General features: G+C 45.9%; 2 protein-coding genes and 1 long non-coding RNA gene across 7 annotated transcripts in view; 1 reads left to right on the top strand and 2 right to left on the bottom strand.

Moving 5' to 3' along the window:
- The first annotated feature begins 929 nt into the window (after positions 1-929).
- LOC120948389 (vacuolar protein sorting-associated protein 51 homolog) lies at positions 930-3,629 on the top strand. Its single transcript, XM_040364653.2, has 3 exons — positions 930-1,085; positions 1,173-3,277; positions 3,364-3,629. The coding sequence occupies exons 1-3, from the start codon at positions 1,005-1,007 to the stop codon at positions 3,470-3,472; spliced, it is 2,295 nt and encodes a 764-aa protein (XP_040220587.2). The 5' UTR covers positions 930-1,004; the 3' UTR covers positions 3,473-3,629.
- Positions 3,618-17,892, bottom strand: part of LOC125906856 (uncharacterized) — a 264,465-nt gene continuing 250,190 nt past the window's right edge. For both annotated transcript variants that reach the window (XR_007452176.1, XR_007452175.1), the window contains exon 2: positions 3,618-8,878. This is a non-coding gene — a long non-coding RNA (uncharacterized LOC125906856). The remainder of the gene's footprint in view (positions 8,879-17,892) is intronic.
- The window catches only part of LOC120953852 (uncharacterized), a 45,193-nt gene continuing 30,918 nt past the window's right edge, over positions 3,618-17,892 (bottom strand). For 3 of the 4 annotated variants that reach the window (XM_040374166.2, XM_049607586.1, XM_049607585.1), the window contains 7 exons: positions 17,772-17,861; positions 16,695-16,742; positions 16,484-16,593; positions 16,257-16,391; positions 15,383-16,184; positions 15,104-15,308; positions 3,618-15,005 (listed from right to left, as the gene is read on the bottom strand). In XM_040374166.2, the coding sequence (XP_040230100.2) occupies positions 13,358-15,005; positions 15,104-15,308; positions 15,383-16,184; positions 16,257-16,391; positions 16,484-16,593; positions 16,695-16,742; positions 17,772-17,861 (3,038 nt within the window). In that variant the 3' untranslated portion in view covers positions 3,618-13,357. The remainder of the gene's footprint in view (positions 15,006-15,103; positions 15,309-15,382; positions 16,185-16,256; positions 16,392-16,483; positions 16,594-16,694; positions 16,743-17,771; positions 17,862-17,892) is intronic. The other variant, XM_049607587.1, reaches the window with a different exon arrangement.

The raw sequence follows: 17,892 nt of genomic DNA, 5'->3' as shown, positions 1-17,892 counted from the left end.
TGGATTTCGGAGCCAATTCCGGAGCCAATTCCGGAGCCAATTTCGGAGCCGATTCCGGAATCGATTCCGGAAACTGATTCTGGACCTACTATCCGAGATCGATTCCTGAACACTGCGGAGCTAGTCGGAATCAATTGCGGCGAAAACTTCATTTTTCCCATCACTAGTTGTGGTTGCTGGCTGCTACTCGGTAGGAGCACTAGCAGACAATGTTTTAAGCTTTTGTGTAATTTGTAGCCCTAACCCCCGCGTAAAAACGTTATTTTTTCAAGGCCAAGGGAAAAGATAAATATTATATACGCATGCTGTTACGCATGCTGCTAGAGAAAGCCGTTACTGCACAGCCACGAGACACGTTTTGGTGACAAAGTGCACAAACTGCACAATTTACATCATTTAAACTTTGCAGTAACGAACCGTACCTGTTTGTGGATTTTCGTATAGATAAATTATGTAAAAAGAGGAATAAAAATGATGGATGAATATGCTACAATTTAATCAATGCATCAATTTCAACAACCTAATATTATTCATATATACATCAAAACTTTCGTTAACTAAATAATTTAGGAACAAAATAACGACACATTTGATAATGTGTATAACATAACGACTTTTCCTAGATAGTACAGCTCCTTTCTTTGTTGCTCATTTTATTGAGCAACTCTTATTGAGATTGATTTTTTCAAAGATGAAAATAATTTTGAAATATTTTTACTAGCCTATTTCTGTCCAGAATTTATTTGTTTGATTTTTAAAATTCTGTAATAATTGTAATAAATATATTTTTCTTTAAACCTTTGCTCTACATCTATACTCAACCCGGTTATTGGTCGGAGACACCCTGTGGCGAATGTTTTCATTTCAGATGTAAACAATGGTTGACGTTTGTCCACGTACGACCTGTCAGTTGCTTGTGAGCCATTCCCCTATTTTGGTCATAAAAAATCAGCTCATTGTATTTATTGCACAAAATATAAATTAAATCCTGCCCCATTCCCACGATGGGGGACAAAACAAGCAATCCGTACGATATGGACGGTTCGTCCTTCGATGCGGATCGTTATCTGCAGAAGCTCCTCAAGGTAAACAGCTGGTCGCTGCTAGCGTACCGCCACATTCCATTAGCTCATTAGCCACTTACACATCACCCCTTCCGACAATGTTCGCAGGAATGTTCGCTGAAGCAAATCATGGACACCGAGGCAACGATCGTGCGCCAAACGCAAACACTCCACAGCGACATGCAAACGCTCGTGTACGAAAACTACAACAAATTCATCTCGGCCACCGACACCATCCGCAAGATGAAAACCGACTTCAAGTCGATGGAAACGGAAATGAACCTGCTGATGGCAAACATGAACTCGATCACCGAGTTTAGCGAGCGCATTACGGACACGCTGCAGGAAACGCGCTCCCAGCTGACGCGCCTGTCCGGCAAGCACCAGCTGCTGAAGAAGCTACAGTTTCTTTCCTCCCTGCCGGCGAAGCTGAAGACGCTGATCGAGGAGGAGAATTACCAGCAGGCGGTACAGGAGTACTCGCACGCCCAGAAAGTGCTGCAACAGTACGGCCAGCAGCCGTCGTTCCAGGGCATACAGGAGGACTGCATAAAGATACTGGACGAGCTGAAGGAGCGGTTGAAGGGCGAGTTCCGCCAGACGGGCAAATCGGCCCAATCGCTCACGGAAATCGGTGAACTGTTGCTGCAGCTCGGCGAACGCCCATCGTCCCTCGCGAAGGAGATGCTCGAGTGTGCCTCGAAGCGACTGCACGAGCAGATTGTCGTGCTGCAGGATCAAACCGATCGCGATATGATCGAGTTCATTGACCTGGGCATCGAGGGATTCCTGAAGGATCTGACGCTGGTAATTAGCTCGTACAGTGACATGTTTCTCACCAAGCATCTCGAGCAGGAGGCGGACGACTTTGAGCAGACGGCCCGGATCGATCTGAACGCGTTCGTGAACCGCAACGTGGACGAGTATCTGGCGCTGGTGCAGGACCGGGCCGAGCTGGAGATTGGCCACGGCGATTCGCAGATCATACTGCGCGGGCTGGACCGACTGCATCGCCGAATGACCGCCATGCGAACGCTCTGCCGTGCGGTGGACATGAGCAAGTCGGGCATTGACATCATCGTGAACGCGGCGCAACAGCTCTGCCAAACGCACATGCGCTCGCTGAAGGACCATTTCGCGGACAGTCTCAGCTCGGTACGGTTGGCGCTGGTGAGCTCGGCCAATACAGCCCCAGCAGGTACTGCCGCTACCTCCTCCTCCTCCCAGTCAGGGGCAGCCGGTGGACAGGGTAGCGCCAGTGGCCACACGACCACACCGTTGCGCGAGCTCATCTCGAACCTGTACATCTCCACCATCGAGAAGGTGAAGGGACTGATGCAGGACTTGCTCATCTTCCTACAGCCCGAATGGTCCTTCAACCTGAAAGGCGACCCCAAGGGCGTGCAGTGCATTGAGGGCATCCGGGAGAATCTGCTCGTCGCGTTCCTGCGCCACTTTTGCACCACGGTCAATGGGTACGGGACCGTTAGTTCCACCGCTCCACCGACCCTGCTGCTCGTGCTGTCGAAGGTTTGCCTCGAGATGGATCGGGCCGGTGTGCACGCGCTTACCTCGCTGGTGGACGAGCTGTACAACCTGGACGCGGAGCGTAGCGGCACACTCGTGCACGAGTCGGAACTCTGCACGGAGATGCGTGATTCCGCCCAGCTGCTGCTCGACTCGTACGTACGTCTGCAGGGTCTGCACCTGTCGCAGATGCTGCGCAAAAGTGTGGAAACGCGCGACTGGCTCAACTGTCTCGAGCCGCGCTCGGTGCGGGCCGTCATGAAGCGCGTGGTGGAGGAAATATCCGCCATCGAGGCCGTGCTCGGCGAGCTGTACGATAGCAGCGTGACGCAGCACGGCGGATCGCGTACGACGGCGAGCAGCGATTCGAGCCGCAAGACGCACTTCAGCATTGCCGCCTCGAAGCAGTCCCAGTTCCGGTCGACCTGGTCGACGTACACGCCGCAGTCGCAGCTGGACAGCAGCTTCGTGTCGAACATGCAGCGGCTGTTTTCGGAAAAGATCGAAATCTTTGCCCCGGTCGAGTTCTCGAAGGTGTCCATCATTACCGGCATCATCAAGATCTGTCTGAAGACGCTGCTCGAGTGCGTGCGGTTGCGCACGTTCAGCCGGTACGGGCTGCAGCAGATACAGGTCGATGCGCACTACCTGCAGATGAACCTGTGGCGGTTCGTGAGCGACGAAAAGTTAGTATGCAATAGGGAATGATTAGTTTAATTGCAGTATTACATCCTTACTACAATCTTTCTTTGTTTTTGCACACTACTTTCAGTCTGATTCATGTCCTGCTCGATGAAATCCTTGGCTCGGCCGTGCTGCGCTGCCTGGAACCCATCCTGATGGAACCAAACGCGGTGGAAATTATCTGCGAACGAAACTAAAGTTGCAATTGAACCAACATTCCAACGTATTAGACATTCGTATTTAAATATTTAAACTAAAGAGAAAGTAAGGTTGCAATTGTTATCGCTTTTCGGATATCGATCGGACAGAAATAAAAGAAGAAAAACCATAACACCAGCGGTGTACGCTCATTAATTTTGTTGGATTTTCTTATTTCACATTTTCTTATTCGCTTTATATAATACAAATTTATGTACAATACAATCACATTAATCTTTAATTTGTTGTTTAATTTGTTGTTTTACTCAACTGCTTCCATTCCATTCCATTCTTGCCTACTATTTATTTTCTCACTTCCTTCCTTTCCTTCTTTTGCTTCACATATCTCTACTGTTGTGGTTCTATTCTCGGCAATTTTCCTGCTCTTTTGTGTATTTTTTGTATTTTCATCATGCATTTTCACATGTGCTATTTTCTTTTCTTTTTCTTCTTCTTTTTGTATTTCCATTCATCGACAAAAAAAAGAGTAACTTTTCACGCCTTTCTCACGTGTGCTGCTGTTTGTTTGTTTTTCTTCAATTTTATATCCCACCATTTGTTTGTTTGTCTGCAATTCGCGCGTGTGTGTGGTGGGACAACTATGAATTAGAGTTGTGATACAACAAATTACCCATTGTTTCCTTTTAATAAAAAAAGCACATAACCAGCAACGAATCTCATTTTCGGTACGATTCACAACGGTTCTCCTCTATAAACTGGTCTTGCGCTTCTTCATCTCTGTTCTCCTTTTGTATGTATGTTTTTGTTTCCTGGGTGAGTATATCAATATTGATGATTTGTTTTATGCTTTTCTGCTTTCTACAACTACTACTCTCTATTAGACCACATGTGCACAATTTTTTTCTCCTGTGTTTGTCCATATTAAGCTGTGTTTAGCATTACTATTTTAAGTGTTGTGTTTTCTTCTCTTTTCTTCTTCTGTTTTGCTTTAATTGCTCCAGGACTGTGGTGTGGTGCTCTTTCCGGGGGATATAGTTAGTTAGTTAGTTAGTACTTGTAGTTGTAGTAGTAGTAGTAGTAATTTGTTCCGCATTGAGCGGTTTCATTTGGCGCATCCGGAAGGAATTGGTTTACGTTACGTTTTTGATTACTCTTACGTTCTTTTCTTTGTTTTTTTTTTCGCCCGATTTTTTTTCTCTATCAGTGCCGTACGCTTCTTCTTCATTATCCATGCTAGGGATGTATGTGTTTGCAAAATGTTGCTTCTTTTCCTGATTTTTTTTTTCTCGTTTTGTTTTTGTGTGTATTTGTGTCTGTAAGTGTTTGTGTTTTTATCTTCTTATTTTATCACAACAATCATTTGTATGAACCAGCCGCAGTAGTAGCTCCCATTGTACAAAGATACGAGAACAACATCCTTTCGGTGGTTGACAAAAAAAAACAGTAACCACAGAGACGAAGAACATTCGGTTTGGCATGTTGCTGCTGTGCAATCAAAGGAAGCGGTTAAAAGTACTGCACGAAAGGAAAGTGCCACTCTCTCCTTCTGTGTGTCACTCAATATAGAGGAAGGATAAAAGACAACAAACAGTGCCTATTTTTTATGGATTTTCATCGTTATAAAACAATGCCCAAAAGCAAAGTAGAACAAACCCTTCGCGTATTATCACACGTCGCTTGGCTGTATTAAGATTTAAAAAGGAAAGCTTCTTTCGTTGCAAGAACCTTCGGCTTTACAAGTGCATACTCTTCTCTACTTTCCAAACCCCTTAATAGAACATGCTACACAAAAGCACACACACACAGACACCCGTGTGTTGCATACATTCCAAAGATTGAGAGTATTACAAAGTGTTAACACCATGTGTTAACGTACTATTCTACTACTCTTCCTATATATGCACAAAATTGACTGCAAAAGTTGAAACTTTCAAAAAGTGTGTGGCTTCACTGTTCTCCGCCGTCCTCCAAATGCACTACCACTCCCCAAATAAAAGATCTAAGCTGGCGTGAAAAAGAATGAGTGAGAGAGACATACAATTATCTGTGCAGCAACATACACATACAGGTTGTTAAAGATAAAATTCGACAGATGCACTTTCGACCATTACGAGTAGTTTCAGGCGTGCTCGTGTGTGTGAGTGTAAGTGTGCATTATACATAAACTTATGAGTTTGGGGGAATGGTCCTTACTCATTACCCTACGAGCAGAAACTGTCTAGCATCATTCTAAACCGCACAGCTTTAACCAGTTTCTTCCCTATCCTCCCTACTACAACACTTCACCACTCTCTCTCTCTACCCGTGTTTACAACAATTCTTCCCCTCCCACAATTTCCCACCACAAGTGCATCACAATTAATTGCAATTTGTTTGTTTTGTTTAGTGTATTTTGTTTATGTGGTTGTCCTGTCTGGTTTGTTTTACTTTGTTAATGTACTTGTTTATGTGTCTCTGTCCTATTTGTTTGTTTGTTTTGCTTTGTTAGTGTATTTTATGTGAGTTTGTCCTTTTTCTTTGTTTGTTTGTTTTTTTTTATATTTGTTACCCTAGTGTGTACGTGTGTTTTTGTTTTTCTTAACAATTTCTTTTTCCCTTAAACAAGCCATTTTTATTTTGGGTGATCTTGTTTCCGACTGTCGTTTTTTTGCAAATTTTACTCCTACATCGAGGGAATTTTAGGAAAAACAACCAATCATATCCAAACTCAGGCTGCTGCTGTTAATGTATATAAACTGATCGGCCCAAACAATATGAAACGAGAATTCCGTTTTTCTCTCAAGTATTCTATATGCATGCATGTACTATGTTAGTTCCTTTAAATGTGGCTATGTATAAATCTTATGCTTCTGTTTGTTATGTAAGTGTATGTGTATGTGTGTGTGTGGTTAAATTCATTTGTAACATAATTCATCGCCTAAAACAGATGCCTAGCGCTAACTATAGACCACTCCGTGTGGTGTGCTGTTGCTGCTGCTGCTTTTCTGCATAAATGTTTTGCTTCCTCCCCCCATGTATAGCTTGTACTGTTTATCATCATCCTGCTATCCACACCTCCCGCTCTTCAATCACATACATTTCGCAGAAGAAAAAAAACAAATAAACTTATCCCTAAACTGCAACTTAGATTACACGAGTAATATTTGTTTTGTGTGTGTGTGTTTATTTTAAATGTGTTGAGTGTGCCTATTATCCTTATTTTCTGTCGACTCCCCGTTTTACGGTAAAAAGTAGCGGAATAGGTGGTACACGTACACAACTACTACTACTACTACTGCTACTAGGGAGCAAAACACAAAAAAACAGCAGCAAAACTCTTACAAACGAAACTGAGAACCAACAAATGCGCATTTCTTGTATAGAGGTATTTGACAAAATGGGAAAATTAAGTTTTAACCCTTTTCCCTCCGCCTTCACACAATCTCTCCTTCTCTCTTTCTTACAGCACCACCCGCTGGCCGACAGACGCACGCAATTATAAAATAGATTATCCACTAACGCTTCGATATATGCACTTCTCGCTTCTAACACTAACGTTGGACGCTTCTGCTACTGCTGCTGCTGCTGCTGCTTCGACAAATTGTTTCATTTTCACCTCCAAAATGTTTCTTAACATATCCTCCATGTGGCCCGTTCTGACACGCGCCTTTAACTATTGTGCTTTGCCGGTGGAAAATTGAAAAGAAAAAAAAAACGCCATAAATCGAAACATTCCTAAGCCTTTGGTCTTGCTCACCGACTCCGCGCTCGCTTATGATCACTCGCACCACACAATAATCCCGTCGTTTTTCACACGCCTTTTGCTTCGATTTACTGTAGATGGGCGGGGGGTTTGCTTTCACTTGCTTTCCTTCCTCACTGTCGCTTCATCACATGCATTTTACAACTCTGTCCAACTAACTGGCTAAAGATCACCACATTCGCTTTCATCATTCGTTATTGTTGTTATCCTTGAGTGGAGGGGCGGTGCTGCGAAGGCTGCACAGCGAAGATTCACCAGACAAGAGTTAAAGAGGATCGTGTTCCGCAGAGTAGTGGTAGAAATATTGAGAATGCAATTTAACACACACACACACACAGCACAGCACAACGAATGGGGGACATGAAGTAGGAAGAGTTATCGTGTCTCTATCATAACAATACACTCCGAACCTTACCTTCATGCCACACCCCATAGAATGATAGTCAAAAAGGATGTTGCCAACATCTCGAAAACAGCATGCTTTGTTTGTGTACGGTGTGTTAACATGTTTACAGGGTGTCTCCAGAGGTTCCCATAGTTGTGGTACACTTCCTTGACACTTTCTTATAGGAAATGAACTTCATATGATGGAAATTGGACTTTTTGGACAGCCTCCTTCCTATTAGATTTTTTTTTTCTAACAACGGTGCTGTAGAGTCCAATTCCCATTACATTAAGTTCATTTCACGCAAGAAGAAATCAATCAAGTGTCGCACAGCTATAAGTACTACTGGAAAACCCTGTAAGTGCTTTATACAATATTGCTAAGCAACAAAACCACTCTGAAAAAACGACCCCCCTCTCCTCTCGCGACGCTGTGCATCAAACGCTGTTCCCCTGCAGCAGCTACCGCCACCACCTTCACTTGTGTTTGTTACTGCAGCAGTAGTTACGCTTAGTTAATTATTAGCATTACTTCGTTATCATAGGTTTTTTAGTGTTAATATTATTATTATTATTATTAATAGTAAATTTGTACATGTTTCACATGCTACGCTTTCACATTGACCGATTGGATTTTGTTATTAGATGTTTTTGTTTTTTGTATTTTTGTTTTTTATCTCTCTTACACACACACTCCTCCCTTTTTCCAGAGATTGTTGATTTGTTTGTTTTGTTTGTTTGTTTTCCTTTACTTGCTACTCTCTTACTCTCTCTCTTTCTTTTCATTACTTTCATCCTTTTCTCTTCTTATAATTTTTCCATCTTCATTTTTTGCACTGCCCGCGTACATTTAAAAAAGATTGGCGTTCTAGAGTTGTTTGGTTGAGGGGGGAACGGGTTGGTTTTTTTTTGTTTTTAAAGATTGTTGTTACTAGCTTCCGTCCACTGTTACTCTCTTACACAACATGACAAAGGGGTGCACACACGTCCAAGGAAGTAATAGTGTCCGTTTCTGTGGCGTAAGCGCTGGGGAAGAGCACTGTTCTTAGCACTGTTTTGCTTACATTGTTTGCAGCCATTGTTGGTGCGCGTGTCTGTTGCATCAGAAAACAAAGAAGGACATAGTCATACGTTCTCGGTGCTCCGTTTACTAAACGTCCCCTAATCACGCATCTACACATTTTAGTAACAATCGTGCATCGTAAAAGAGCATCGTTTGCACCTATCAATATACGAGAGCACATAAAAAGCGTTTTTTTGTTTTGTTTTGCTTGTTTGCTTGAATCTCTTGCCCTTTTGACACGCCGTCTGCTTAACACTGTTTTGCTTAACTGATAATGTTTTGTTTTTTTTTTGCAATCTCCTTGTATTTTTGTGTATAATTTTTGTACGTTGTATGTTGACGGATAAGCCCCTATTGAACAGAAACACACACACACACGCATTACAGAGCGCGATGCAATCGGAACACGCTTTGCACTATTGGTTCCAAATGTTTCCCCTGCACACTGAAAGGATTATTTAGCTAACGTGTGGGTTGGTTGGTTGTTCTTCGCCTTCCTTTTAAAGTCTACTACACATAAGCTAACGCACGCGCGCGCAGCTGAGTGGTGATCGTTACGGTTGCCCGATGGAAAAATGTGGTGCTCGATAATGGAAGTGGGATGATGATTGGTTTCCAATTCTAAACGACTAGACGAGCACGCACATTTGTTTGTTGTGCAAATTTGTTTTTCACATCACCACCGCGCGTGCAAGCGTACGGACAAGCGAAAGAATAATAATTGTGTTGTGAATCGCTCTATCGCCCTGCACGAAAGCTCTACCATTTGTTTTTGTTTGCACGGGTGTATAGTACTTGATGAGTGTGTGTGTGTGTGTGTGAATCTATAGTGTGTTTTCATATTTGTTGTTCTATATTTTGCTGAATTTATACATATACATATATCATCCGGATCAGGGGAGCGAAGCTAGGCAGCACTTAGCCCCTTTGCTCCCTCCCCATCACCTTCTATCATGCCGTTATTCCCTGGTCTGTTTTGTCCCTTCATCTCTACAGGGATTAATCCTCCTACACCTTGTCTTCTTGTCGTTTGCATCTTCCCCGTCGTTTGTGTATAATTATTTCAATTTGTTTTCAACCTATACAACAGACACAGACACACACACACACATGCACAACAATATTTTGTAATGGATATATATATATATACGCGTCACGTTTTGTAATTCCGGTTACTATTTGCCAATAATAATAGCGTCCAGCGTCCAATATGCAAGTGGCCGCACTATTATTTGGATGAAACAGAACGAAGGGGATCAAAACATACCTAAGAGCATATCTCACACGTTTTTGTTTATGCGCACGAGGATCATGCACAACTGTCGGTCAATTTTGGTGTTTTATGATCGATCATCGTTGTAAAGGGTAGGTAATGTGTTTGTGTGTATTGCAATTGTATGCAACATTAGACAGAAAGCTTTAACGTGCAGCAACAGCGTTTGAATGCCAGAAGTAGGTTTGGTTAACTTGCTGCCCCTATTTTGTTTGTTTCTTCCTCAATTTGATTATATATTATCTGCACACACATATGTAAACTACTCATACTTGTTGTGTTGTGTATGCTTATCCGTTAGCGTTAGGTTCGCTGCTCGATGCGGGAAAACACCGTTTAGACGGGGGGGGGGGGTATAAACTTTGTTTGATTTTGATTTTCAGTACCAACACTTCCCAAACCTAGTCAGACTAGGGGACCACCACCACCATCTTCTTCTTCTTCGCCTCTGCTTTGCTGCTATCCTCTGTACACGCGGCAAATCACCGTTATCGATTGTTTCATTTGTTTGTTTGTATGTTTGTTTGTTCTCTCCAATCCTTGCTTGGTCTTGTATCGGGTAAGGGTTGTTTTTGAACGATTCTACGCGTTGCTTTGTTGTTTGTTTCACAAAGTTATGTTTTTCATCACACACATACCTACACGGGCGCACATAATGGTTAGGTATTATCGGTACCTTCTACATACATATCTTATATATATCTATCTATACATACATGCAGCATGTACAACGTGGCACACATGCATCTATGTATACACACATATGTCTATACATATACATATATAATATAGAATGTATAATATATAATATATATCTATCTTTACTGAACGCTTACATGGTAGTTTAACACAGTTACGCAATATTTGTTTGATTCCTAAACATTCAGACAAAACTCTAAAACATCCTTTTACACTCTCTCTTCACAGTTTGTATCCCGCACACACACACACACAAACACTCGCTCAGACACTCACGCTCCCGTCCAGAAACCACATTCATATAATATACACACAACACACTTTACAAATAATCCACAGATTTTTATGTTCAACCAGAGACTCGGTTCTCGTTGAGTGCGCTGTCGCCCTTAAAAAGGGGGGGAGTTACACCTACAACAGTTGTGCGCGTGCAGCGATTGGGCAAGCCAGTACAACGGAGCACAACGGGACGCGCGATCGCTCCCTTCCATTCCTTCCCGTATGTGTGTGTGTGTGTTCAGTATTTGGCCGCGTTTTTAACCTTACTTCAACCACTATATCCTCTCTATAGCCCTTCCCTCCGTTGCTTCCTTTACAGATCTGACCTTTTCCAGGTGCATCTGGGCATGATGTGCAGCAAGGGAACATATCAAACAAATCGAAGAAAAAAAGAAAACAAACGTTTCCCGCTTCCTTTGCATTAAAAACATTTCAGCAAACTGATCAAAATGTGCAAAAGACACCAAAAGAAAAAACGCGACCCTACGCGATCGCATTTTGCCTGCTCTTTCTTTGCTTGTCCATCTTCCGAGCGAGATGGTGTCACACTAAAATTAGGATAATGTAAATGTGTCCTTAACGATTACAGCATATACAAATGAACGAGCGAACGTAACTCTCCCCTCCCTCTTCTTTCTCTTCTTTTCTTCTCAACCGTTTTACGTCGATGTATGTTAGCAACCGTTTCGCGATTTTCTTCTCTACCGAACGCGTGTGGCGTCAGCGTGGGGAGGGGTTTTGTGTGGGTACAAAATGCTGCGATCTATATTGCAGCTTAAAACCCCCACATACACACACACACACGCCCACACAACACGATCGCCCTTTACTGAGGATCACCTTCCTCCCTCCCTACCATACACGGCGGCCCTGCTCGTCTTATCACCCCAACGCTTTTCCTTACTACACAACAACACACACACACACTTGCGTCCTTGCGTCTGTCTCTACTACCTTGGCAGCTAACAACAACACACACCTCGCGGCCTCGTCATGCCGGCGTTTTTTGTTTTGTTTTGTATCACCCGTGTCCACTAAGCTTTGTCGCAGCTTCCCTGGTTTTGTTCTGTACTGTCCTCCGTTCCCCATCCGTTGTGCTCGTCCGAATCAATTAACTCATGGAGTTTATAATATTTGATGCACGTAAAAGCCCAACACATCGACACTGTCCTTCCCCTCAAGCTTTGCATTTTATTATTATTTCCCAATTTTCCTTTGTGTTGCTTCCAATGGGGGGGGGGACAACAAGGAATAGCTAAAATCTCGTTTTGTTCTCCAACCGCCCCGGCTATAGCTAGCAAACCAGCGCCAAAGAGCACGCAGAGGATGGTCTTGGCAAAACTTGCACGCGATACATGCTGCTTTAATGCTCTGCTACGCCGCGCTTCAATGCGAATGGGTGCTACACACGTGTTAGAATAAAAATAATACCCTTTTCAAAAAATAAACAACAAAAAAAAAACACGATATACACATCCTATACCTACAGCGGCCGCCGAGCGCATTAATACGTAAACCCCTAACCCCGAACCGCTAATTTGACGTTGGCGGCGGCAAAGGTGAGTGCCGCCCACCAAACCAAAGCTTACTGTATTCATTATCCAATTTCTTTAATCACGGAAACACACATCCCCACCCTCGAAAGTAAAAGTAAAACCCAAATGCATCGAAACTGGAGTTTAGTGGGGCGTTCCGTGCCGTATCCGTCGTCCGGGAGAGCCGCAGCGCGTAGATCACTCCGAAACACTGCTGGAGTGGACTGCGTGTGTTATGTAATGGGCTGTCGTAGAACGTACGTCGCATACGTTAACGCCTTCATACATAAATGTAGACTTAGCATGAAAGTTTGTCTTAAAACTATCCTTCGTTCGCGCGATCCTTGCGTACACACGATCATTTTGTGGGATTGTGGGGCTGTGGTGCTGATGACAATATTGTATGTGTGTGTATATGTGTGTGTGTGTTTTTCGTTTATAAAAGAATGAAATTGCCGCGCCATTAATATCAACTCCCCTACCTCCTTTGCGCGCGCGCATTTCGTGTAACGCAACCAAACGAGCACAGCGCGCACGTGTGTATACGTATTTATAAAAATTAAAAAAAAATACACATCTACCAAACGCACTTCAAATTCCCAATTTTGGAAGCGATTGCCATGTTCTACACCGAAATACGAACAATTTAAAAGGGAAGAGACAACAAAAAAAAATAGATGGTTTCCCACTCTAGCGGGAAGAACCGGAGAGAGCCCGGTTCGAAGGTCCATTCCCTGCATTCATCGGGTCCAGTTACTTAGCCTACCTTAAATCGTGCTTGCAGCTACAACAGCAGTATGTTTTACGTACATTTTTAAATTACCGAACATCACACACACACACACGCACACACAGCAGTACCACCTGCGAGCGAGAGAACAACAAAACAAAACAATACCGACGAACTGCAAAATGGTGAGCTGATGGTGGCGACGACGCAGCTCCCCTTTAGGCAGCAAACGAAGTCGACCATGGGGCCGATCCTTGCTGCCGGGAAGAAGATGAACCACCACCACCACCACCACCTCCGCTGGTTTGCCCGCTGCCACTGCCGCTGCCACTGCCACTGCCGCTGCCGCTGCCGCTCGGCATGTTCGGCGCGAACGCCGGATACTTGAGCGTCGTCTGCAGCAGATCGTTGTGCTCCTCGAGCGAGTTGGTCGCGTAGTGCACGACGAGCGATTTGAGCGAATCGTAGATGTAGTACGGCTCCGCAAAACCGTACCCCCGCTCCGTCTGGTGGATGATGCAGTGGTTGACGCGCCCGTCGCACGCAATCGACAGCGCGTAGTGGCCGGCGTTGCGCGCCCGTATCAGGAACGTGCCGGTCGGCTTGTTCGCCAGCTTCTTCTCCGCGTCCTGGCGCGAGTACCGCTCCCGCAGCCAGGTCGTCTCGTCCAGGTGGGGCAGCTCCTGCGTGCCGTCCGGGTTCGCCGTCGACAGGTAGCCGTCCTTCAGGATCTGCTTGATCTGGGCGTCCGTGATCGACTGGCGCTTGAGCGCCTCCAGGTACTGGTCCTTCTGCTTGCTGAGGTTCATGATTTCCGGCTTCAGCTTCATCGCCTCCCGCTGCAGCTCGCGCATACGCTCCCGCTCGCGCTCCATATCCTCGTCCAGGTTTTTCTTGCACTTGCGCAGCTCCTCCAGCCGGCTCTCGATGAGCGTGCGGTTCTGCGCCAGGCTGCGCTGCTCGTGCGGCTGCGCCTCCTTCTCGTAGCGGGCCTGCGTCAGCAGCTGGTCGTTGAACAGCTTGTCCGCCTCGATGAACGCTTCCTGCGCCTGGCGCCGCAGCTCCATGTGCGACTGGCAGACGTTGAACGCTTCCAGCGTCGACTCGCGCATGTTCTGCAGGTCGGTCAGCTTCTGCACCGTCTCGTAGAAGCTGGCCGCCAGCTGGTGTATGTCGCCAGCCGCCGGGTACAGGCTTTCGTCCTCGAACCGCGAGATCGGGTAGAGCAGGCTGATGTCCAGGATCGTGTTGTACTCCTTCAGCGTGGTCGTCCGGAACTCGTTGATCATGCCGACCAGGCTCTCGAACGTGCACTCCTGCGTGAAGCCGTACTTGCCGTTCTTGTGGTAGATCTTGATCGGCCGATCGGTACCGTCCTTCTTCAGCACCAGCGTGAACTCGCCCGCATCGTTGATGGCGTCGCGCACCAGAAACGACCCGTCCGGCGCGTCCATCATCTTTTCCTTCGCCACGTCGCGCGATATCTTGCCCCAGTACCATTCCGCGTCGCGCAGCTCCTGCGGCGTGTTCGGATCGGTTATCAGCGACATTAGCATACCGCCGCCATTAGGGTACTGCTGTGCCGCGCTTCGCCCAAGCGTGTTGCCGCTGCTGCCACTGCCGGTGGTTGTGGTGCTGTAATCGCTTTCGAGCAGCGGACCACCGATCGATCCGCCCTCCGGCGAGGCTATGATGGACTTTTTCGTCGACCCGGGACCGGTACCGGCACCGCTACCCGTGCGGGACGTCTTACGCGGCGGCACGGCCGGTATGGAGAGAAACTCGGGCAGCGCCTCGTTCCAGTCAATCTTGTACATCAGCAGCTCCAGCACTCGCAGATGGTTCTTTATGTTCGCTACGAAGTGCCTGCCGTTGGGAGAGGGGGAAAGGAAAGAAAGGACATAATTAGCAAGCTGCAACCATTGAAACTCCGCGACGAGTGCTAGCGCAACTGATACACTTACACGATCCTTTCCCACGCTGGGCGCATCAAAATATGGCACCAGTTTTGCAGCAGCATCGTCGGCTGCTGCTTGTTGCCGCGCATAAACTGCAACCGGCAGATTCGGATCAGGTGCCGCATGAAGTACTGCAGCGTCTTGTTGTGATGTGGCGCCATCTCTTGTATGATTCCCTTCATGCGCTCGACAGCCTGCTGATCGTCGAGCACTGTTGGTAAGATCGAGTAGAGAAAACCCTCATTAGAGCATTGTAATCCTGACCGGGCCCCCGCAAATACTTACACGAAGCGTCAATGAACGACTGATACCACGCAACCGGTATGAGCGGATCGGGCAGCTCGTGGAAAAACTTCTTCAGCACCGTCGCGACGCACTCCGGCGTGTAGCCGTTCAGATCGATGTTGAGCAGATTCTCGTTGAGCGCGTCGCGCAGCTTGTTCACCTCGTCGTACCGTAGCGGGGTGGTGCGATACACCACGTACAGGTCCAGCCCCTTGTCCATCACCGCCTTCTTCTCCAGGCTGGTGCAAAGGTCGACCACGATCTGAGGCGCCGCCTGCTGCTGGACGTCGAACAGCAGGCAGAGGCTCTTGCCAAACATGTGCTGGTGCTCCTGCCGGTAAGCGCCGCCCAGCATGTACCCGCCCGTCGTGGACCCCACCTGCTGTGTTGGTTGCTGTTGCTGCTGCTGTTGTTGCGACTGCTGTTGCGACTGCTGTTGCGACTGCTGCTGCTGTTGGGTGCCAGCGGCACTGCATGGCCTTAGGCCCATCACCGAGCACTGCCGGTGTACGACCATATTGCACTGGGTGCAGAACAGTCCCTGGTGGACCAGTCCTAGCAGGTAGTTCTTGCACATATCACATTTTTGCTGTTTCGAAAACGAACCGTTCACCAGGTTGTGTCCGTTGTACTGCTGCTGCTGCTGCTGCTGCTGCTGGTCGGTGCCGACCGGCAGGTTGACCGGTGCCGGCACGATCGGCAGTTCGGCCGCCGCCGCCGCAGTCATCTCTGCGCTCATCAGAAGTTGCGTGATCGTCGTCAGGATGCTTTGCTGATGGAAATCATTCTTAATACCCATTTGCTGTAACGAACAGTAGGAACATAGTTACAATTTTAGCAAAAATCGAGTTGCGGTTCGAGCTAGCAAACTTACTTCAAGCTTATCACGATCCAATTTCGGTAAATCACAGCCTTTTATAGCTTTCGTTTTGAATACCTCCACATGGTCATACATATTAACAGCGGTCATCCATTCCAGCACATTTTCCGTCGTCCATTCGTTAATTGACTGCAAAAAAAAGGAAGAGTGGCGTTCGTTTCGTTACCGTTAAGTCAGGTTGAAAAAATTAACTCTCCCCCCCCCCTCCCCTCCCTCCTTACCTTTTCCGTTCTGAAAGTACTCGGTATGTTCTGGTACATGTCCGGATTTCTTTGGCACGGCCTGTAGCAGGTGTACGGCAGACAGTTGAGATGGAAACATGCAGAGCAGTCTGGTTTTCCGCGAAGACAGATAGAAAAAATAGAGAAAAAGGAACGTTAGACATGAGTATTGTTTCCTGGAAAGAAGCGTTTATCGCGCCACGATACTTACTTCTACACTGTCCACCTTGCCTTCCAAGCCCCCAGATGTAGTCCCGGCCTACGGTGTTTCCCCGCGATTCGATGACGCCCGATGGAGCAGCGGATGGACACAGCACACAGCACACATTTTGTGTAGAAGGAAAATCCCGTCAGAAGGGGGAAAAAGGGGAAAGTTCGGAAAATCGATGTTCGGAAGGAAAGGATATATGCCGCAAATATATGAGAGGAAAGGGTAAGAGAAGTAAAGGAACAGAGCAAATGGAAACACGGAAGGAAAGAGGATTGGAAGAACAATGGAACCAAGATGAAAGAGACGTACGGGGGTAGGGGGGGGGGGGGTGGATGTAAGAAGGAGTGGGTAAGAAGAAGGAGATATAAGAAGAGAACGAGAAAAAGGAAGAGAGAATAAAGAAAAGGAAAACAAACAAACAAACAAACAATAGAGTTAGTTCAAATCTTGCTGTTCTCCTCTCTTATCGTCTTATCTTTCACTCACGCACACCCGCACTCATGTATGTATGTATGTATGTGTGTATGTGTGTACATTTGTGCGTGCAAATGGATCGAATTAGAAAAGAGTGTGTAATAAAAAAAAACAAAACAATAGCCAACCAAAACCAGAAAAATGTTGCATTTTTAGTTCCAAAAAAAAAAGGTTAATTTGTTTCCGAGGTTCAAATTTTAGGCAAGTTTAGCGGAAAAAAATGAAGCAGCACCAAACGCGAGGATAATGCTCTAATTGTAATTGATTGCAATAGCTCTTCTACTTCTTCTTCTTCTTCGGGCTTGCTCGTTCACTCGTTCCATTCGGAATTAACATTCATCCCAAATCGCACACACAAATGCACAAAAATGCACACACACACACACACACACACACACACACACACAATGCCATTCTAACACACACGTTTTCATTCCTTCGTCCATTCGCTTTTCAACTCCTCTTGGCAACAAGTTTTGTTGTTTCGTTAGGGGCGGTTGGTGTGGGTGGTTTAGTTTGATTGATTAGGGGTGGTGGTGGTGGTGGTGGTTGTTTTTTTGTCTTTGTTCTTGTCTCTTTTTTATCTGTTTCAACTATACTTACAAAACAAACATATAATGGGTGTTACAAAATAAACAAACTCGGTCGCGTGAGCTCTGTTACTGGTTCTACTAGCCATTTCATCTTTTAGTGCTACGGAAACGGTCACAGTTACAGGAGAGAT

Source organism: Anopheles coluzzii, chromosome 2 (genome assembly GCF_943734685.1).
Source record: "Anopheles coluzzii chromosome 2, AcolN3, whole genome shotgun sequence".
Lineage (NCBI taxonomy): Eukaryota > Metazoa > Arthropoda > Insecta > Diptera > Culicidae > Anopheles > Anopheles coluzzii.
This window is presented reverse-complemented; position numbering and strand designations above follow the sequence as displayed.